Source organism: Numida meleagris, chromosome 2 (assembly GCF_002078875.1).
Source record: "Numida meleagris isolate 19003 breed g44 Domestic line chromosome 2, NumMel1.0, whole genome shotgun sequence".
NCBI classification, from domain to species: domain Eukaryota; kingdom Metazoa; phylum Chordata; class Aves; order Galliformes; family Numididae; genus Numida; species Numida meleagris.
Window position 1 is genome coordinate 3525358 of NC_034410.1, and position 23233 is coordinate 3548590.

Here is a 23233-nt window from a genome sequence, read left to right on the forward strand (position 1 = left end):
GCTGGACCTGTGCTGTGCTAAACATCACAGAGGAAAGCAACTGCTAGACAAGGGAGTTTACCCGGTAACCACCTCTCTGTATCGGGAGGACATGCTCTGAAGGAGAAGGGAGGAGGTCAGGGATGCACCTCACACAGGCTGCCCTCACATCAGCATAAGGCACAAAACTCTGGTACCAAAGGGCAGATGATTCAGAGAGGCCAGCAGATCCTGCATGTGGCTGTAGGATATCTCATCCAAGAGGAGGGGTGTGAGGAAGTGTTCCCTGTTGTATTGTTGTTGTATATGGGTTGGCCAGTGGAGGTTTGGCTCTCTAGTTCTCATATTCCTGCATGTGCATACAGACAGTCTATCAGACATTTCTGAATATATAACATCATATAATTTGAGCATTTGTATCACATGTGCTCAGTACACCCAAATGTCAACACAGCTCTGACACGAGAGCCCATGGGCACCACAACTGGCACTGGCAGGGATGGTAAGCACCTTGTCAGCAGTATCAATTTCCAGACCTGTGCCATGGACTTCTCTGAGTCATGTAGTATTAATGATGAGTCTCTTGCTCTCTGAAATGCCTTTTGCAGTGTGTCCATGCTGAAAGCAGGAACGAGACTAACACTGTCACTATTCAGGAGCAACCTGATCCAGCTGTAGGTGTCCCTGTTCATTGCAGAGGAGTAGGACCAGACGGCCTTCAAAGGTCCCTTCTAACTCAAATTCTATGACCAAAATTTCCCAGGTTTGATGAGAAGACAAGATATGCCAGCTCCACAATTGCTCTCCTGCTGTCACAATTAAACCTGTGTGGAAAGACATTCTTAAGATAATGACAGACTGAAGCAAACTGTTGAGAGCGTGCCAGTAAAGACTGAATTATTGCAATAGGAATATTCCCTGTAGAAACAGTCAAGAACATTAGGGTAATTTTCAGTCATACCTCCCATGAATCTTTGTTTGAAGCAACACCAGCAAGAAATGTATCAGAGGAAGGAACCAGGAAAAACTATCCTGGAATTCTTCATATTACAGCTCCCCAGAGTTTGCAGCAAGCACGGGTCCATTCAGCATAACTATATGTGGGTGCCACAGAGCATGGCAGTGCATCCTTCTCTATTTCCAGTAATGCCGAATCATGAAGCATAGAATCACAGAATGGTTTGGGTTGGAAGGGACCTTAAAGATCATTGGGCTCCAGCCCCTTCCATGGGCTGGTTGACCTTTTTCTAACGCCTCCCACTAGACCAGGTTGCTCAAAGCCCCATCCAGCCTGGCCTTGAACACCTCAGTTCAAACTCTGTATTTTCTTGCAAGATCCTGACGACTTCAGCAGACAGAAATAGTGCTTGAGAAAGCAAATCTCTGGATGGGCAGAGCCAGGCTGGGTGGGTCCCAGCAGAAACAAAAATATTCTGTCAACCCCATGCCTGTGGACAGGCTGCACCAAGATAAGAAGGCTCTGCTCTGGTTAAGGACATTGTTTTAGAAGAAGTCTTAGGACTCGAGCTGCACAGGAGAATATTTTGCTTTGATTCCAGCAATGAGCTTGAGCTTTGTGCTTAAATGTAAATGGAAGCATCAACTGCAAGTTATCCCTGGTCACCTCACTGGAGAAATGAGGTCTAGCAGCCAGGCACAGTGCTTGTCTGGGCACCCCAACAGAAGCTGTGTGCCAGGACAATACAGCCCTTACAGGCTTCCTTAGCTTCAGATCTGGAGAAGAGAAATCCTTTCCGTGAACTTACTAGGAAAAGGATGAAGCCATTGAGTAAAGCACTTTGATTTGGTCCCGAATCCAGGAAAGGGAGTTTGAAATTTCTTCTCTGGACAGTTTTACTCTGGTGCAGTAGGAGATGAAGCTTTAACACATCCATCCCTTTCACAGAGATGTGGGAGATCTTTCTCTCAGGAAAAAGTGAAGTTAGGAACCTGATTTATCTTTTTTTTCAATTAAGCACTATCTTTTCAACACAAAGCATTTAATCATAAAATGATGCCTACAGTGATGTAGAACAATAGACCTCTTCTACCAGTCAGAATTTTACACAGGAAGACTTATTGTTGAGGAAGGAAAATAATAATTCTCTGCTACGCCATCCTTAAAAACATTCATTAAGGCTTTCATTGAGTGAAATTATTAAAAAAAAACAACAACAACAACAAAAAAAGCTCAACTCTTGCTAAATGTAATCATGACAGCTGGTTCGTTTTAACTACTGTTAAAATTAATGATTGAAGAGCCTGCCTCCTTCTTTCTCCATTTCTTCCTGTGCATTTATACTTTTGTCAAGGTCAAAGCAATTAAGCTCTCCTCTTCTGACATGGCCAGCTGCCTGGAAGCCCAGGGGAGCTGGGAAGACAGAGTGTGATTTCAAAGGCAGGATGCTGAGGTGGGGGTGGGGGAGAAAAAAAGAAGCACTCAGGTGCCTTTTCCTCAGATAAAATGATGTGCTAGGGAACATTTTGCCCCTGTCACCACAGCAGTGTGTATGTACCCACACTGCTTCTCAGTGGACAAGATGCCTCAAACAAGAGTCAAATGACAGCACTGGGTCAAAATAATGGAAAAAAGGGGCTCATTCAAAAGGTGTTTTAGAAATGAATGATGTTGTCTCGAGTGTTTTGGAGGTGTCTGAATTGGGCTGAAAATGCACGCAGCCCGTGGTCATGCAAAGCTTTGTCACTGCTCCTGCAGCTCTATGCACTGTGAGTGTGTGGGCAGCTGCTGAAGTTCCTTTTAAAAAGCACTTCACTTATCCAGAATGTATGGATCTGGAAAGTGTCTGGGCATTCAGTGACTTCAAGCACTGAAAACACCCTGATGTAAACTGGAAGTGTAAGGGAGAAAAGAGCCCATCAGACAGGGGCTGGAGCTCCCCTCCTGGCTCTTACCTCTCTCGGCATTACACTGGTGAGCCCTTCTCTGTTGATTTGCTTCCCTCCTTTCCATGCTGAGCTGTTCTTCCCATGACAAGACCGATTGTCTCTCGCTGAGCTCCCCAGAAACTAAATGTTGTAGTAGTACAAGTAGTAAAAACGTGCTAGAAAGGCTTAGAAGTTTAGCACGCCATCTAAGCTCCCAGATTCCTTAAAGGATAATGCAGAAACCCTCCCCAGGCAATTCCAGTTCATGCTCTCATCATCACTTCTTAATATCTCTATTTTTTATTAAAGCCTTCCCTTTGCCTAAAGCCACAGATCTCATACATGGGTTAATTCTATAGCAATGAATCTCATTTGTATGCAAAAATATGTCAAACGATGCACCACTGTTTTCTAAAGAAGCTTTTTCTGGTTTTATGCTAACAATTTTTTTCCCTCCCTCTGTTAGGCTGTTATTATTGTCACAGACTAATATAAGAATACAAAGCACAGAGAAAGGGAAGAAAGGCCACAAAACAGCACCCTGTCAAGATCAAATCCTTTACGTTTTGCCTTCCTCCCAAACTATTGCAAACCCAATCATTTCTGACATAGCTATGTGCTGTATGTATTCTATGATTCTATGATAGCGGTGAGCCACCACTTTTAAAGGGTTTGGTGAACCCAGTTGCTGGTTCCCCTGTTGTAGGAGAGCAGTCAGGCAGCACAGGAACAGGCTCTTTCATTATCAGGCAACGGTAAGATGTTGTCTCATCTAACTTTGGGCATCTGTGGTATGTGCCTGAGCTTCTCTTTACAGTACCACTGGGATAAGAGGGCATTTGTGGAGCACGTGTCTTTTTCTTGAAGCCTAAATTCAGGTCAGATGAACTGTGCCTTAGAAACATTTGGAGGGAGTCACTATAAAGGGATTTATATGTGGTCTGGGTAAAGGTTTCATTCTTATCCTGACATCTCATTTAGAATTATGGAATCATAGAATCATTAAGGTTGGAAAAGACCACTGCGATCACCTGGATATATACCTGAAGTGTCACCATCCCCGCCTACCAAATGTTGGCCCAACCGGGCGAGCTTGACACACACTCAGGTCCTTCTCCATTCAGCAGAGAAGTCACTGCCAACAGTGTTCCAGAGACATGAATCCATTGGGTTCCCCACTGGGTAGATCCATGGTGAGTCACCACTCACTAGGGGCTCACAGGCAAAGTGTGTCTGAAACCCTGCCCACTTCCACTAAACGAAGCAGGTAAGTCACACTGAAATGCCTTCAGCAATCCACCCCTTGAAAGGAAAAAGCTCTTGTAAGGCAAAGCATGAGAACAGTCCCTAAAACCAGTTGGGTAACGTTTTGCCATCTTCCTTCATGAATTATCTTAACTTTCCCTTTAAACAGATAGTTCTAAAATTACTCTTCGTAAGTATTTTGTTTCTGAATCTAATAGTTTCCCATAAGAAACAGATACCTAGCAAAGCTCCACGTTACACAATGTCTTCCAATCTTAATTATAAATCGGGTTGTTTGCTGAGGGGAACAGCACATACGCTTTTCACTGTAGATTCTTACAACATGCATACAACAGTAAACATCCCAATAATTCCCATGAATTCGTCCTTTCAGCTTTTTCTGTATCTGTGAAAGCTCATCCCTTGAGACTGAGCCCGTACAGGCCAATGGATGGCTAGAAAAAAAGACGGCTAATAATGTGTTCCTGGGTGTTTAGGGCAGAGAGGTTGAAGGCTCTGTCTGTCTCTGTTTTGTTCAACCCCAATTGCAAAGCAGACAGGATGCTTGCAACCTCTAGAAAGGATGGGTATATAACTTGATGAAACGCTGGCTGATGAGAAGCATTTCTCAGTTAATGACCATCAATTAATGCTAATCTCCAGTGAGTGACAAAGAAAATAATGGATTCCTGCTGCCTACACTGTGCTGTCCGGACAGATCAAACAATATCCCTTCCTGCACTGATGAATAAAGAGTGAAGAGCATCAGTGCATAATTCAGAGAACGTAGCTGCTGAATCTGGAGCATCCTGTTGTGTTTGCCATGAAATACTTTGTGAAGACTTGGTCTCTCCATGTGCTCACCCACTGATAATCATAGAATCATAGAATGGCTTGGGTTGGAAGGGACCTCAAGGATGATCCAGTTCCAACCCCCCACTGCCATGGGCTGGTTGCCAACCACCAAATCAGACACCAGATGAGGCTGCCCAGGGCTCCGTCCAACCTGGCCTTGAGTACCTTCAGGGAGGGGAGCTAACGCATCATTGGGAGCTAATGCGTCAGTCTTCCCAAATCATTGGTGGCCATGGAAAAATATCTTGGTGATACCTTCTTCTCTGCAGCATGGAACATATTGCTGGCTATGATGTTCCCATCTCCAGGGATCACAGATCTTAGATTTGCCCTTAGGTTTGACCACAGATACTCAGATGCCAGGGCACTCACAGGGCAATGACATCCAAATATATCCCAGTGTATGGCTCTGGGTCAGTACAGTGGTTCTCTACTAGACCAGTAGCCAGGTTTTCACCTGTTTCATGGCTCTTTTTCCCCTCTGATACATAGACTAAGGTAAAGGTAAAGAAATTTTTCAGGTAAAGAAATGCTCTCTGGCCCTGTGGCAGGCAATGACAGAGCCCTCCTGAGAAGGAAACCACAGCACCATGACCTTCTTGGTATCAGTTTTGTAGAGTTGGCACTGCTGAAGCAGCTGGCTCCAAGGGTGACTCCAGAGTGTCCTAGAGGTCCCTAAAGCAGAACACTGGCAGGAGACTTGATAACTGATATCCAGTATCCTAAAGCCAGTGCAAGGGCACAACCTGAACCCTCCAGGAGCTCTGCTCTCTGTCTTTTGAAGTTACTATGGGCAAATGTTTCTGGAAATGGGCCTTTGCTCTCTCACTGCCCAGGCTTTACAAAGGGAGGAGACAAGAGTTTGGCGTGTTTTCCCTCGAGAGCTACCCTCTCTGCAGAAATGATGTCACCAGCAATTAGAAATTTCCTCGGAGGTTTCCAGGGGAATCATTGGTGTTTTTGACAATGAGCTTAGGGAGGATGTAAATAATAACATCTGCACCATCACCTCAGACTTCCCAGGCTCTGCTCACCAGTGCAGAGCACCATGCAGCATTAATCTGCTCCAGGTAACCCAGCTGTGCCACCTTTTCAGGAGCCAGCTCTCTCCAGGATCAGTTATCGGTTGTCTTACAATGCACTATCCCAGTAAGTGTTACAGGAAATTCAAGTGTATGGGCTATCTGACACTAATTGTGTAGTAATTGACAAGTTTTCCTTTGAGCATGTCAGCAGTAATCATCACCTTTTTGGAGCCTGGGTCATGAACTCTCAAATTTTAGCAGTCAGCCTTAACACAGCCTCTCCTGCCAGACCAGGAGGAGAATGGGGAAAAAACTTCACTTTTCTTGGTCATCACCAACCCGACTCAGATAACTGGAATAGCTCCTCTGAGAAGGCTGGGATTGTGCATCCCCATGTCTTTTCATCCTACTAATTACCCTTTTTCTCCCTGTCAGATCACAGAGGCATTCATTACCATTGGACGTGGCTTTTGTTGCATGGTGTTAGTACATGAACGCAGTCCAAGCCGATGCAGGAAGAGCAGAGCTGGCAAGATCATGCTCTCCTCCCACAGTCCTGCAATTACTGTGGATTAAATCAAGAAACAGAAGGCAGTTGTTACAAACATAGTTAAATGGGAGCTGCAAACAAAGAAGCAGAGATGTGGGACCTCTGTGCCAAATGTCAGGTGCACAAAGGCTGAAGAAGATGGAAGGAGGAATATTTGGTCAAAAGCAAGCATCTGGGAAGTAGCTGTCTCCATCTGAGCTAGTCACTTTCAGATCTGAAGTCAGTAGAGATCTAGTCAATTTAGGCAATGGGACATGAGGCACAGTTCAGACATGTACTTTGGCGTGAACCAAAATAAGCCAGTTGAATCATGCTGTGAAAGTGACTGTTTTCTCCTTTGATGGAAGAAGAGTCCAGATTGATTAGCTCAGCTGTAGACATTCATAGGTTGGACAGTATCTTCTTATATATTGGCCTTGCTTTGTTTCTGTGTCTGGATTGTTCTCACTGTCTTAATCACTTGGTATCTCTATGCAGTGTGACCAAATGATTGTGACGTTCCTGAGAATTTCAGTTCTTATTTCACTCACTGCAGCACTGCCCGAAGTCACGTTATTGCGGGGAATCTCACATTACTTTGAAATAAAAGAAAAAAAATTGTGGGGAAAAAAAAAAAAAAAGAAATCTTTTTAGCAGGTTTCATAATTTTAGGTAGGAGAGGTTTAATTTGAGCTTTGTGCTTTCAACAAGCATTTCCAAGGAGCAGCTGAGACCTCTCCATCAGCACAAAAGTCAGGATAAAATTCGAAATCTTAACAAGCACCTTCATTCCTGACAGGTGGTTTTTTTTCCAGTAAGAGGTGAAATTCTACGAGTCACCCAAACATCAGCTTGTTGGACCTTTTCCAAAACCAATGCCTTCACTTGGGTCACTCAACCATTTCCCAGGGAAAACGTTCTCTCTGCACCTCCATCAGTGAGGTCTCTTGAGAACCCCTGAATGTAAGAAGGTCCAAGTAGTATTTTTCCACTGGAAGAATTCAACAGATATGTACAGCATGAGTGAAATTCCTTGGCTGTGTGGACATTGGGAGCACACAGAAGTAACTGGCCTACATATGTGCACCAGATCGTGTGTACTCACACCAGAGAAGATTCAAATTAGGAATCTAAATGTGTTTATTGCCATTTGAATGGCCTCAGGGTATTCCAGATACCACACAAGGAAAAGAGATATGAAATAAAGCCATTGGAGACTTGTACTTGAGTACAAGCTGGAGTTGCTGGGACTGGATGATCTTCAGAGGTCCCTTCCAACCCCTGCAATTCTGTGATTCAGTGATGATGTGAAGGTCCTTCCTCATACACACACCTAGAAAAGTGGATGGAAACTTGGCTTCAATATCTAGCACTGCATTCACGTTTCACAATATGGAGCAAAATTACTTCCCTGCCCTGGGCCTTGGTTTCCCCACCAGTGAAACTGGAGGAACTGGCACTTACCTTCAGTTCCCATTTCCCTGTCAGGGAACAGCAAGAGTGGGGCATCCCTGCAGCAGACTGAAGGGACTGGAAGATCAGAGAATACATTCTGCCCAAGTATGTGCTTCAAGTTCAATGCTGAGAGCCCAGCTCCACTCCAAATGAAGCCAATATTAAAGTCCTCACTGACTTCAATAGCAGAACAGCAAAGCTCTGGCACTTCAAAGGCGTCTTTGGTGGTGCTTATCCTGCTAATAAGCAGCATCTGCTCCTTTCAACATGGTGAGCCACCCACCAATTTCCTAATGTCTCCAGGGACGTGGCCCACATTTATGTAATCACAGCAGTTGCCCCACACTGGCAGGGAGGGGACAAACAGCCTCCCTCAGACCAAAGGAGCCCTTGAGAATCAACAGGGAGTTCACTTCCATCGAAGGCATTGTGCTTGTGTTGAAAGTCCTCACATTTTTCAGTTCTGTGGCACAAGTTGCTAACTCAGCCCAGTCCACAGAGTGCTTGGATTAACACTAATTGGGACTTATTAATGCACGATTAGTACTGATTGAGGAGATGTAGAAGTCCTCTATGGAGACCGAAACAGCATGGCCTAAGAGCATCCATTCTTGTGTGTTTTTAAAGCTGAGACAACTCTTGAGTGTGACAGCTTTGTTTTTTCGTTTTGTTTTTTTTTGCTTATAATTCTAGAAATTAGAGATCATAGAATCGTAGAATGGTTTGGGTTGGAAGGGACCTTTAAGATCATGTAGTTCCAACCCCCTGCTGTAGGCAGGGACACCTCCCTCTAGACCAGGTTGCTCACAGCCCCATCCAGCCTGGCCTCGAATGCTGCCAGGGAGGGGGCATCCACAGCCTCGCTGGGCAACATGTTCGATGTCTCACCACCCTCACTGTAAAGAATTTCTTCCTAATCTCTAGTCTAAATCTACCCTCTACCCTAGTCAAAGCTTTCTGAATACAGTCCAGCTAGTTTGCTCTAGCAGGGGCGTGGGATGAGATGACCTCCTGAGGTCCCTCCCAACCTCAGCCATTCAGTGACTTTGTGAAATGCTTTTAGGTACAGGAATGAACTGTCTTTCCAGAAGACAGGCTACTGATCAAAGCTTCACTTTCAGATACATTTCCATATAATCGGTTTTCATAGTGAGAACTGGATAACACAGTGGACAGTCTGGGGTTTTATATGCACACAAACAAAGTAAATCTGCATTTCCCCATCCTTGAAGACACTCAAGGTCAGGCTGGATGGGGCTCTGAGCACCTGATGGAGCTGTGGGTGTCCCTGTCCATTGCAGGGGGGTTGGAGCAGATGGCCTTAACGGGTCTCTTCCAACTTAAACAATTCTATCATTCTATGATTATAAAAACAAGTCTTGCTCTGAATTCTCATCTCACCTCAGTCATATCAGATTCCCAGAGAAACAAGATATAGCCAAACAGCAACCATGTGCTCAGATGGAACACTGCTGTAGAGGGCTTCTTTGCAGTGAGGGGGAAGAAATATCCTTATATTTCCTGTCTCAGAGAGACAGGTCTCTTACCCTAAAACCATGCCAGCACATGAGCTAAGTCTGGGAGCTTCAGATTAATTGCACAGTGAAAGAAATCACATATCCAAAGTGCAATGCTACTCAGATTGTTTTCACATCCATTATGTGCTCTCAAAGAATCAGGGTTGGATGTCATTATTTTGTCAATTTTGAGAGCCAGTGCTTGCTCAAGGTTTTGCTTCAAATAAAGGATATTTCAAAGAAATCAGAAGAAAATATGAGAGAGAGTGTGTTTCCAGCTCTGTTTTCTGACCTTTAATGCATCCTCTCCTTTGAAAGCATGTAAAGTACAAGAAATCGATGGCACTCATTTTCTCCACCTCCAAAAGAAGAGTAAGAAAGCAAGACAATAAAGCACGAAATGTCAAAAACCTTTTCTGCCTTGAGTCAGCACCCAACAAATCCTTGCAACATTGTAAGCTCAGGTTGGAAGCTCCTGTGCTCTGACAATGTGGGCAATGTCATCATGAAACCTGGGCAGGATGGTAAGTATCTATAATCCAATGTCAAGAAGTTTTGTTGATGGGTCTCTCACCATGGGCACCCAATGGACATGAAGCTCTGGGGACTCAGAAGAGCAAATGATGCCCGTGGTGCCTGAATCACTACGAGCATGTGTACATTAGAATCACAGAATCAGGTTGGAAAAGATGTTCAGGATCATCAAGTCCAACCATCAACCTGACCTACCACATCCCATTCCTTAGTGCCACCCGCAGGGTGGAGGTCCTACATGTCTTTGAGCAGAAGGGCTCCCAAACATTTTTCTTTGCACGCTGGCCTCCCTCTCTAAGTTTTTAAGACTGGTTTTTAAGACAGCGTGGTTTGAATCCAAAGGGTTTTCTGACTGTGCTAGTTTGGAGCACACCCTAAACATGACTCACAGAATCATAGAATGGCTTGTGTTGGAAGAGACCTCATAGATCATCTAGTTCCACCCCCTCTGCTGTGGTCAGGGTTGCCAACCACCAGATGAGGCTGCCCAGGGCTCTGTCCATTCAGCCTGGCCTTGAATGCCTCCAGGGATAGGGCATCCTCAAACGAGAGCTAGTAGTCTTTGAAGGACAATGCAAAAGACTTTAATTCCACTGGTTTTTCACATCGCTTAAGGTAGGTAAATCTGTCTGCTATTCTCCAGGCATTTGAGAAAGTCAGAAAAGCTGATGTGTGGTCTTGCTTGAGTTCTCACTTTCACCAGTCCATTGTCCTTCTGCTCTGTAGATAAAAACACTTTGAACTTGAGTATTTCCACTCTCTAAAAATGTTCCTATTGCCCTTGTCTTGCAGACTACCTAGTTTTGTAGACTTTACATACAGAAGTCCTGTCTGGCCTTTCTCAAGTGAGGGGGAGTGAGTGAGCCTGGGGGCTCTGAGGGCTCAGAGAGATCACGCTGAACTGCTGTTGAAAGAAGAAATACATAGGTTGCTCCAAAAGTAATGCCTCCTATTTATTTCCATGGAAACAACAACAGCTACAAGGAGCACAACACCACCCTTTGATAGAGCAAATTCTCAGCTAAACAACACTGCTTTTCAACATAGCCACCACCATTAGCTCTGCATTTTCACTAGTGATGAATAAGAGCTTGCATGCCACGCTCATAACAATCTGCACCAGCGGTGGTGACTGTTGTTGTCGCCACTGCACTGGACAGTAGCTGTGTGTTAGAAAGGCACTGGGAAGTGGCTCTGTTAAGCATGAGGTGGTACAGGGAAGGTCTGCAAGTGGCCACACCAGAGCTCCTTACAAGCTGCTCCAGAAAGCTAAAACTTCTGAGCTTTCAGAACAGAGGGATGGGCCAGGATGCAGCTGACTAACGAGGTATTTGAACAATGGCAAAGAAATTTCGCTTTATAGACAAGGAGCCCATTTTTTGCCTCACTTACGGGATTACAGGATAAAGGATGCAAGGCAAAGGATAGGAAACAGCTCCATGCAGCTTCCAGGCAACCAGTGCAAACTGGCAGTAAAGCACCACTATAATCAGCATCACTAAATTCTGGGATGCTTCTCTGCTTTGATACTGGCATGTTGTTAGACTTTGGGCATGTCCCATAATCCTGCCTGAATTTTCATTTTATAGTGGACATGTCGTTTTGGGAAAGGGACATTGCACCAAGGTTCACCCTTGGCAAGGTTCATCCTTGCGAGTGTAACTCAAGGGATTAAGGGTGGCCAGGTCCCAAGGTCCTTGTAACACCCCAGCTCCCTGCTCCACATGTTGGACATATGGAGGTGTTGGATCCCTCCCATCATCCCCACATATGAGAAGCCCATTTGTGCACACACATCTATGCTGGTGCCACCGCGCTGAGAGCTGCCAGGTAGCCAGACCAAGTCACTGAGAGCCCACTTCCAGCCCCAGTCATGCTTGTACCCACAAGCTGGACATAGACAGGTAATGGTGACCTGGATGGGGTGAAATCAGTGCTGGCACTTTTTGTGCTCAAGTCACTTTTTCATTTCAGGCCCTTATCAGCTGAGTGTGGTGGATATGGAAGTGGCAACAGATTCTATAACGATTCTTGCAGCATCAGGATGGGAAGACATGAGCTTGAGCTGGACAATGAAGCTGTAAGAGCACCTGAATGAAGCTGCTGAAAACAAAAGAGCTTTTCTTCCTAATCTGATGCTCAAAAACAATTAGAGGAGGTAGGGTGGGGGAAGAAGTTTATTCTCCTGTATCACGTTTGCATTGCCATGAGAGTTGTTTCCTAAATTAATAACAAGTCTATGGTGTACTGAGCCTCAGCTAGCACCTAACGTGTTTGCACATCTCCGGAACAATCACGGTCTGAACAAATAATAGTTTGGATTTCCACCTCCCTTATCTCCCCTCGCTGCATTGCCCAGCTCTCCTCCTTTGTGTGCACCCAGCACAGCACCCTCACTCCTGATGTGATTAACTGTGGCGTCTTTAATAAAACCTGCAGCAATATTTCTGTTGTAAAGCAGGGCGAGGATTTCATTTTTCTTCCCCTTCTCCTTTACTTTGCCAGATTCCATTTTTTATTTCACTGTATAATTAATCAGCCACTGGAGCATGTGACAGCTCGGCTTAAATTTAGTTCTCACTCCTTGTGTGCAGCCTCATTGGATATGGCTGGCTGGTCAAATGCAGAGTTGGATTTATCTGAAAAAACAACACATGAATTGCCAAACTGGGTTGGACCTTTCCTTCACCGAGCCTCACATCTTGTTTCCAGCAGCAACTAGTATTCTGGTATTACAGCATCTACCAGCCAGCCATCCATCCATCCAGATTCATTCATCCATCTTCCCACTAAATGTCAAGCCACATGAGCTGGTTATTGGGAACATCTCCCAGCACAGGACAGGGCTTAGATGCATCATGCCAACACCTGTGTATATAAAGGGCTGATGTTGCACCAAGGGACGTGGGTTAGTGGGCATGGTGGTGATGAGTTGACAGACTGGATGATCTTCATGGTCTTTTCCAATCTTAATGATTCTATGATTCCATGTTTCTTGGATCTGCTGTCCAACTCAGGACATCGGCCATGATGGACTAGAGGAGTTAGAAGGTGAAGAGTCTGGGGAGCTGGGAGTTTGATAGGAAGGGGGATGAGGAAAGGAGCTCAAGGGTGAAATCCTTGTCTGGGGAGACAGTGAGAAGGGGTTCTTATCTAAATAGTAGCCATATATATACACACACATTTAATGAACAGAGAGAGATACAGAGAGTGAAAAAGAGAGAGGGAGAAGATACACAAAGCACACACATATATTTACATGTACTACCCAAATTCTCAAATGCAAGGAGGCCTTATTAAATCAAAAGTGAAGGGTTAGCTTCTGGAAAATACAATAAAACAAATCAAATCATCAGAAGTATGAGATCCCCTAGGCAGGAGCAGACTGGGAAGAGCTTCCACTGGCATCTAGTGGTACATTGCAGAGCAGTCACCACAGCCAGTGGAGCAGCTTCATCTCCAAAATGGGTCTCCGTGGAGTAGCAGAGATTCCATTCAGACTAGGAGGTCACCATTTCCAAACTGGGTGTAGGATGAGGCATTTTTGGACCCTAAGCCTGCCGCAGTGACTTTAGCCATGAAGCCTTTTTAGGAATGAGTGTGAGGGTCTCCAAGTCCATTTTTGACAGCATGTGCAAAAGCTAGGGCACACCAGGTTGAGGCTGATTGGTGGAGCTGCTGACTGGCACCATCCAAAGAGTGTGGTCCCAGTGAAAGCCAGGGTTAGGGGGAATGTGTTTTGGCAATGGGAAGGATGGGAAAGGGGAAACGTTGCCTAAGCAGTCCTGCATGTGAGGGATCTTGCTGCAACACACCTGTGGCCTTCCACCATGGTCTGTCCTGCCTAGGACCTGCTGTGCTACAACCTCATGCATCAAAACAGAAGACCTGAGTAAGGCCAACTTGATGATGGTGGATAAAAAGCCATGAGCAGACTTTAACCAAGGCACATACGGTGCATAGACAGCTTCTGAACTCCAGGGGCCCTGCAACATAAAACCTTATTGTGTGAGCTGAGCAGGCACCTCACCCTCCCCTGCCTCAGTTTCCCTAAATCAAAGAGCAGGAGAATAGGATGTTTGCAGCCTTGTGTCGCCCTTGGGACTGAGCTTCCTGCTGAGTCTGAAAACCTCACTGCCGGGCAGATCCTTGAAGGTCTGAGTGATTTCTGCTGAACCTCAGCCTCTCCAAAGTGGTGCTCATCACTCTGCTAAATCATAGAATCATTTAGGTTGGGAAGACCCCCAAGTCCAACTGTCAGTTTGTGAGACAGGAGAAGCAATTGCTAACTCACAACTGCTGGTGATATCCATCCTTTTTAAAAAATGCAAATCTGAGACAAATTACTTCTTAATAATTACTTCTATGATTAGAAATATATTTTGTGCAACTCAGTGTTGCATTAAAATGTGTCCCGATACAGATTCCCTCTTTGATATTATCATCTTTTGTTCCATTGCTTTGTTAGATCACTCCTAAGTTTCAGGCAGATCCCCAACAATCTGACTCACCAAAATATTGATTTGTTATCAGGTTAAGTATTACAGAATCATAGACTCATAGAATCATTAAGGTTAGGAAAGTCCTTTAAGACCATCTAGTCCAGCCATTGAGCATCACTACCATTATTGCATGCTTATTTCTGAAAGTTAAGAATATATTGCTCGCAGGAGCCCATCTGGTGACATTGCAGTGATTTCTATGTCACTGCACTGCCTCAGTGTCCACCTTGCATAACCTGCACAATTTCTTTGTGCTTTCATTGAGCAACACGAGGGCTGCTTTGCTGCTCGCAAGGCACGAGCCTTGCTGCTTCCATCCAAAGGGCTGCGAGCCGCTGCAGACAGAGAACCACTCGATAAATACATCCTCCCTTATACAAAGCAGATGCTTTCATTCCAAAGCAGCCACATCCTGACCGCAAAAGGGCAAGAACTACAATCCCCAGCAGGCAGCGCGGAGCTCCAGCCCTCTGCTCCCTGCTGCACCGGGGGCAGCTCCCCTCCTTCCCCCCGCAGTGCTGCAGCCAGCAGCGGGACTCACACGTGGGAATCCCACCCCTAGGCACCCCATCCCCTCGGCCCTTTGCTCTCCGCCTTTGTTCAGTTCACCCTGCCTCCGGTAGCTCGCGGCGCGCTGCCCGCAGACTTCCTTTCGGTCAGCCGAGCTGTGGATGCGAGGAGGCAGCAGCACGCCGTGCCCTGGTTGCCCCCAGGGAGAGGGATGACGCCAGCCCCAGCCTGACAGCTCGCCCAGGTAAGGTGCTTTTCGGACAGCCCATCTCCATGTGTCCGGGTAGGATGAGGAAAAGGCAAATTGGCTCTCACTGGGATGCTGCCCTTGATCGCTGAGCTGGAAGGAAAGGCGGGATTTGGATTGGTAGGATCTTGGAAATAAAGGAAGAAAGCAGGCAGGGATTTCTTCTTTAACACCAGTTGGGATGTGTTGCTTTTTGCTAAAACCCCAAGGGTAACAAAACCCAGCAAAGCACTGCAGCAGATATCCCAACTGCAGGGTTGCTGGTGGCCAGAGGCTGACTCCGCTGCCTGCCCAGGGGATGAATGGCCTTCCTGGGTAACAATATGCTTTGGAACTTTTCTGAGCCCTCTTTGCAGCCTGGCCAATACTGAGGCTTTGTCTGATGGATTAAAACCTTTTGTAGGGTCAGATATCAGCTCCCCACCCAGGGAGGGGTCCATCCCCTTGGGAGCTTCTACCCCCACTGGCAAGCTCTAGACCCATGTTGTCCTGCTCCACTCCTCCCACGTTCTGTCTCTCTTCACCCCAGAAGAAGTTTGTAGGTAGTTGCTTTTTTAATATATTTTACTTTTTTTTTTCCCCATCAGTTCTTCTGTCCCAGTATGGCAAGTTCAGCCTGGACAGAAGCCCCATTGTGCTTCCTTGGTGATCTCCAGACATCAGTGGGGATCCAGACAGGTTTGCCAAAGGGGACCAAATCTGAAATAACTTCTCATTATAACCACCCTCTGAAATAGCTGTCCCTCTTCATTTACCACTCTGAGCCTTTCCTTTGAGGAGCATACAGCTGCAATCTCCTCACCACTGTTGTGCTGGGATGTCCGTACACCCAATCTCCCATTGGATCTCTTGACCCATGGCACATCTGCCTATTCCTGTGCCTTGGTGACCAGCTCCCCAGGGACTCATCTTCCCAGCCACAGCCTCCCAGGGCTCCAACAGAGGTCTCACTGACAACCCAATTCCTTGCTGGCAGCCACCCCATTACTGGTGGGTTTAACAGCAGCACCTCTAGTATAAGCTTGGCCAGCCATATGGCTTTGTTGACAGTCACCTCCAGCAACAATATTCCTCCCTTCAGTCTTTCTTGATCTTTTCCCAGCTGGAATTCACAGTCTTGAGTGGAGATGCTGCTCACATCTGTTGGCCCTTCCTTTTTTCTAATAGCAACACATAAGACCCAGACCCCACAGTGGACTGACCCCTCTCTGCAGGGGACAAAGTCACTTTAGCTTTCTGCATCCCCATTTCTCCAGATGTGCAATGAAGGCATCACTGACCCCACTTCCCCTGTGCACAGAGGTCAGCCAGCACAAAGCAGCACAGCTTGTTTTGCAAGTGGTGCCAAGTTTAGTTTTCTTAGAGGTTTGGGGGAGGGGGGAACTACAACAGTTGCATTGCAGTAATAAAAACTGCATTACGTTATTAATGTATTTACTTGTAAATCTTGGTGAAAGGATGGAGAACTATTCTAAGAGTCAGTATGTCAGTAGTGCAGCAATAGGGCCAAAAATCTCAGTATCATTCCAGCAATGAGTGCATGAATCCTCACATTACCAGGGGAAATCAGCTTGTTCCTGATCTCTCTGTTGGAGTCCTGGGGCTTCAAGTGTCCTGAGTTCAGTCTCCCATTGTAACAATTGGAAGAACCAACACGATAGAAAAGGTGTTACAAAAGAGGTGGAAGGACCAGCACAATAGCAAGGTGCTACAAAGGAAGAGAAGTAGATCGCTCACCTGTATCAGAAGATTCTGGTTTCACAGGGAAAAGCTTCCACCAAGGAGGGATCTCCAGAAAAAGATCCTTCCTCTGGGGCAGTCAGCCCTTAAATGAGGCCTAAGAGGGGTGGAGCCTGGATCTACCTGAATTGCCTTCACCTGTGCTCCCAGGGCTGACTGGGTGTTTCCTCCAGGTGCTCAGTCAGTGGTTCAAACCGTGACTCAGCAGTTCCCATACACCCATGGAGCAGCTGAAGTCCCACCTGTTGTGCTCACTTACTGAACAAAGCTGGTGGAGAAGAAATAATGCCTTAATTTTCCCTTTATTTTTTCAGTCTGACTATCTCCGGGAATGCCTAGGAGCTTCTGCAGGAGATCAGAGAAGGCAGGAGATGGAGTTACAAAGACCGAGTGCAAGGAGGCTGGGAAATGAGGAAGACCACACACACCTGGTTGGCCTTTCCCCTCTGGGTAATAAAGCACGTCCATCAAAGCACACCTCGGCGTGTGTGTCCTGATGGTTTTCGTATCCTCCCTGACAGTCTGTCCCCATAACATCGTGGCCTTTTGCAGCCCCATCACGGAGAGCACTGCTGCCATGAAGGCCGTCTTGCTGAAGGCACACTTGTGCCAGGAGTGTGGCAAGTCCTTCAGCAAGAAGGGCAACCTGAAGCGGCACCAGCGCATCCACACGGCGGAGGAGCTCTTCGCTTGCAGGGAGTGCGGGCGGTGTTTCTCCACCCGGGGCCACCTCAGGACCCACCAGAGCATCCACACTGGGGAGAGGCCCTTCCGCTGTGGGGAGTGCGGGCGTTCCTTCCGCCTGGAGATATGCCTGGCGGCCCACCGGAAGACACACACCAAGGGTGGGCCCTACCTCTGCGCCCACTGCGGCAAGAGGCTGAGCACAAAGATCTACTTCAACATCCACCTGCGGACGCACACGGAGAAGAGGCCGTTCGCCTGCAGCGAGTGCGGGAAGAGCTTTGTGAAGAAGGGGACGCTCACGGCCCACAAGGAGATCCACAAGCGGGAGAAGCCCTTCAAGTGCCCCGAGTGCAGCAGATGCTTTGGGCAGAGTGCCACGCTGTTGGCCCACCAGAAGATCCACCTTCGTGGAGGGCCTTTCATTTGCACTGAGTGCGGGAAGAGCTTGAGCACCAAGCGGTATTTCAGTGTGCACCAGAGGAACCATGCTAAGCAAAAGTCACTCCAGGGACACCTCGAAGATGCATCTCTCCAGGTCATACAGATTAAAGAGGAACCTGCCTTTAAGTCAGAAGAGAATGTGTTGGAGTGTGTGTCTCATGAAGGTGGTGGAGTCCTACCTAAAAACCCATATGATCCAAAAAGCCCTGAACGGAAAATCCAAATGAAAGAGGAACCTGAACCACTCATCTATGACACAGAAAATATTACTGCAGTAGCCTGCCAGAAACTTCGTATCAAGGAAGAACCACAAGAAAACCTGGACTATGGAAAGCTCTTTGATCCAGAGCTCTCATTGTTGGTTTTACAGGGAAGACAGTTTAAAAAGGAAAGAGATTCTGATGGGCAGCATGACCAAAAAGCTCCCATAGCTGGTAACAGGGTGCTCCACGTGAAGGAAGAACCACAGGAAAGCACTGAGTGTGAGATCCACTGTGGTCAGAAGCCAAACCTGAGTGCCACCCAAAGGATTCAGATTAAAGAGAAAGCCAGTATGGAGGATGACCACCAGGAGAGACAGAGCCCAAGGAGGAAGCAGAATAAATACAGTCAACCCACCAAAGAGGGGATAATGGAGAAGCAGAAGAAATCCACGTCCAAGAAAGATCTCTCAACAAAACGAGCTCCCAAAGGTGAACGGATATTCCCCTGTCCTGAGTGTGGGAAGAGTTTCAATCAGAAATCAAACCTGACCAGACACCAGAAGATCCACACGAGTGAGGGGCCTTACAAGTGCACCGAGTGCGGAGAGAGCTTCCGCATGAACCGCAAACTGGTCCGGCACCAGCGAGCCCACATGAGCGAACCTTTCAAATGCACCGAGTGTGGGAAGAGTTTCACCCAGCGCTCCAACCTGGTCCGGCATCAGAGAATTCACACCAAGGAGGAGCCCTACCAGTGCCCTGAGTGTGAGAAGACCTTCAACCAGAAGGCCAATCTCTTCCGGCACCAAACGATCCATGTCCGCATGGGGCCTTGCAAGTGCACCAAGTGTGGGAAATGCTTCCCCCAGAAGCGTCACCTCATTAAACACCAGCTGCTCCACTCCCGAGGTGGGGCCTACAAGTGTGGGGTCTGTGGGAAGCGCTACCGGCTGAAGAAGTATCTGAGGAGGCACCAGAAAATCCATGCGCGGGAAGGAGCTGGCCCCAGCACAAAATGTTGGGGGGATGCAAGGCCTGGTGGTGGGCCTCACCCCACCGAGCAGAGAGCACGGGACCCTGTGATGAGTGGAGAGCTGAGAGGATCTGGTTCCCATTCCTGAAGGAAAATTCTTTGGGAAATAGGGATGGAGACAAATGGATGTTTGTGGGGTGGGTGAGGTTTGAGGGGGCAACGCATTGATGGAAACTGGTCCCATCCTGTTGCTTCCTGAGACAACCCTCAGTGTATCCTTTGCTCACAGCTGTGGGATGGGGCTGGAGAACCCAACTCTTCAGAGCACTTAGAGATGAAGGGATGAGCCATTGGCATCCTTGGCAATGGGATGCTCATGCCTCTAAAGCCAGCCAAAATGGTGGAGACCAACAATGTTTTGTGTGGGCAATGTGTGCCCAGGGTTGCTGGGAGGGATTTACTTGTATTATATCATGGTGCTAATGAGAAAGCTGCTTCTTAGCTGCCTGCTTCTCCACCTGTCACTCTAAAGCTCGTGGTAGGATATTGACTTTACTGGGCAGTATTTAAGTATTTAAGGAATTCAAACCAAGCAGCAGGAATAGTTGAACAAATCTTCAGACTTTATGGGCTAGAAAACTGGAAAATATTTCCCTGTTGGGATGCTTTCCCTTCCTTCCCCTGGTATGAAGGGGACTGTGCAGCTACTCAAAAGTGTGGACTGTTCAAGGGTTTTTATTGCTCATTGCTTATGATTTTGTTTGAGGCTCTGAGCACCCTGACCTAGCTGTAGGTGTCCCTGTTCATTGCAGAGGAGTTGGATTAGATGACCTTTAAGGGTCCCTTCCAATTCAAATAATTATGGTTCCTGCACCAGAGTGTTCTTTGTGTCTGGAAAGTCCCTGATGAAGTGGAAAAGTAGAGTGAGCCCACAATCCCATGAGCCACTCCCCAGGATGTCTTTGCAGCCTGCCACCTGGCCAGTGACAGATTGAAAATACTTATTAGGGTTTGTTGTGTTGCTGTAATATGTAGAGTCCAAGGGAATTGAAAAATGTTCCATGGTGAGGTAATATTTCAGCCTCTGGTTTTGTGCAGGTAGAGAAGCCCCTTACCCATTCTTGAGGCACATACTTCCTCCTTCTCTTGGGGTGTGTTGCAGATGGCATCCTCTTGAAGGCACTAAAGTCATGAGCATGACTTTGGGAAACTACCTGCTGTGACACTTCAGATCGAAACTTTTGGTTGTCTGCATTGACTACTCTGGAGCAACTCCCTCCAGGCAGGGAAACTGAGGCACGGAAGTTGGAAAGGGAACAGGACAAATGGTGCTTGAGCTTTGCCTTTCCCAACTGCATAGACATCACTGTGTTGAGGTTTTCTGTTGTGGTGACTTGAGGCCAACAGTGAGTACAGCTGCCAAACCCCAAAATCACAGAGTAACTTTTATGTTTAGAGCCTCTCAGTGTTCAGTCATGCACAGGACGTGATTTCAAAAAACGAGACAAGCTCTGACAGCCTCTGAATAAACCCACTTCTGTCTCTGTCTATCCAAATCGTCACCTGTAGCCAAGTTTCCCCTCAACTACCTCTGGCCTGGTGAAGATTCATTTCTGGGCAGAAAAGGCAGATATACCGGGGAAAACAACAATTTCAGGGTTTTTTAGGGGGTGTCTAAGGTCACCCTTGTTATGGCAATGGATCTGGGCCTAATGGTGGGTAGGTGCACCCTTCAGTGCAGGGCTGGGAAACTATGCTCCTCAGGAAGAATGTGGCTAAGCCAGCTAGCAAAGCAAAACATCTTCTGTTGGGCCTGCTGAGGGGCAGAGGGAGAGCAGAGCTCTTCAGTGAGGAGAAAGTAATCACCAGATGAATTAATTTATTTCCCTTTCATTAGTCTAGCATGATGCTGTAAATATTTTACCAGCAAGAGGAAGTGGTATGGGAGGGTTGCCAGTCATACTGTCGAGACCTGTGACATAGACAACAAAGAAGGAGTCAATGTCAGTGGCCTTCTTGGACATTACTGGATCTTGCACCATTCAACATGGCCAGCGTGGTTGTTCCAGCTTCTGGAGAAAATCAGAGCTGATAGTTTGTATTATCTTCTCAATAAAGTAAGTAAGTAAAGAACAAAGGCAAACAAAGTGAGCCTGTTTTCTGTTTGTCGTTGTCATTTCATCAGCTATCACAAGAGAACCATGCTACTACTGCCCATCGTAGGGACATGACACTATAGATTCCTCAAAGGAGCCTTCCAAAGAGATGCCTTGCAGACAGTTTGGATTGCCAGGTCTAGTGTCTGCTGCTGATTGTCATGTTGGGTGCTTGGATCAGGACCATGGAATATTTAAAGCTCTTTGAGGGAAAATGGATTAATTTGAGGATGGGACAATGCCAAATCTTTACCAAAAAGCAAAATAACCTTCATCCTCTTCTCCCTGAACCCATTAAAAGAGCCCCGGGATAATAATAAACTACTTAAAATCCAAATCATTGCCTCATTCTCCACTGCACAGACTTTATACAGAAAACCACATTTGTGAATGCTTATTCCCTGGGCAGTCTCAATCACCACATGAAAAGCATGCTCACAAGCTCTGATTCTGCCATTGTGGCCAGGCTGAAGCCAGTAGAGTGAGATCACAGTTGTGTTAATGGACAGAGATCCAAGCTCTGATAAAAAGAACTTTTCCAGTGTTGCGCAGTGGGACAGGAAATCTTGTCTTGAGACACTTGCTACAATTTTTCTATCCATGTAAATTTTTTTATGTGGTTTTTAGGAGGAATTTAGCATTCAGGACTTTTTGAACTTTTCAGTGACTCACTATCTGGGTGCATCATCTCAGCATCTCCTTGGCTCCAGCCTGCCTGGAGGAGAGATGGAGACAGGCTGTGATGAAGAGAACTTCCATTAGAGTGTGTATTTCATGCTTTGATGGGACGCATAGAACCAATTGGTGTTCAGCATGTTATGATATGGTGGGAATGAGAGGGTCTTCGGGGCCAGAGCAAACATCTGCTTGGACATAAGTATCCTGGGATGTTTACTTGTCTTTTGAGGACATGACGGTTCCCGTGAGAACTTCCTCAAGAATCTCAGGCTGCAGGGAGCCTGGTGTCTCCACTAACAGGGACTGAGGAGAGGAAAAGGACCGGAGTGAAAACTGGGTGAGCAACAGGACATTCAGCATCACACATTTGCACAAATCCTTCCTCTGTTCACAGAGCAAACAGCCTCCACAAGGACATGGTCAGTGGGCACGGTGGTGATGGGTTGATGGTCGGACTAGATGATCTTAGCGGTCTTTTCCAAACTTAATGATTCTATGATTCTATAATTACCTCCTATCAGCACCTTGGCCACCTCTCGTCCCATCCAGGCGCAGAGTGGTGCAGCCACGTGCCGCCATATGGGGCTGTGTTAACAAACTGAACTGCCCATAGCCAATGCCCATCTGCAGCCACTGCCTCCATCCCCTGACCAAAAGCAGAACTCCTCCCTCAAAAGAGGTTTCTTGTACTGGAACAAGGAAACACTGAGAGGTCTGTATCAAAGAACCAAAGCGCTGGTATGGAGACGATGAAAAGCCCCCCTCCTGCACGCTTTCTGAATCAGGTCATGGCAGAACCTGCCATCTCCTTTTCTAGGGTCAGTGCTAGCCTGAAAACAAGAGCAGACCTGGGAGGGGAAGGATGGGAGTAGTCACAAATCAGCATCCCTTTGCTCACTCAGTAGGAAGCTGCATAACTTGAGGACACAAGTAGGGCTAAGCTGACCTCTATGAGACTTTCTTCCTGTTCATAAAGCAATGTATGTTTGAAATACCCAGGACCCTATACGTGCTCCTATTGCTTGTCTCCAATAAAGTCCAGGGAGCAGAGGATGGGGAGCTCCTGTTCTG

General features: G+C 46.7%; 1 protein-coding gene across 1 annotated transcript; it reads left to right on the forward strand.

Moving 5' to 3' along the window:
- On the forward strand, positions 17161–22862 carry LOC110394012 (zinc finger protein 260-like). Its single transcript, XM_021387609.1, has one exon. The coding sequence runs from the start codon at positions 17521–17523 to the stop codon at positions 19474–19476; it is 1956 nt and encodes a 651-aa protein (XP_021243284.1). The 5' UTR covers positions 17161–17520; the 3' UTR covers positions 19477–22862.

Excerpts from the sequence above, each read along its gene's own strand:
- LOC110394012 (XM_021387609.1), top strand. The coding sequence starts at position 17,521 with ATGGTTTTCGTATCCTCCCTGACAGTCTGTCCCCATAACATCGTGGCC.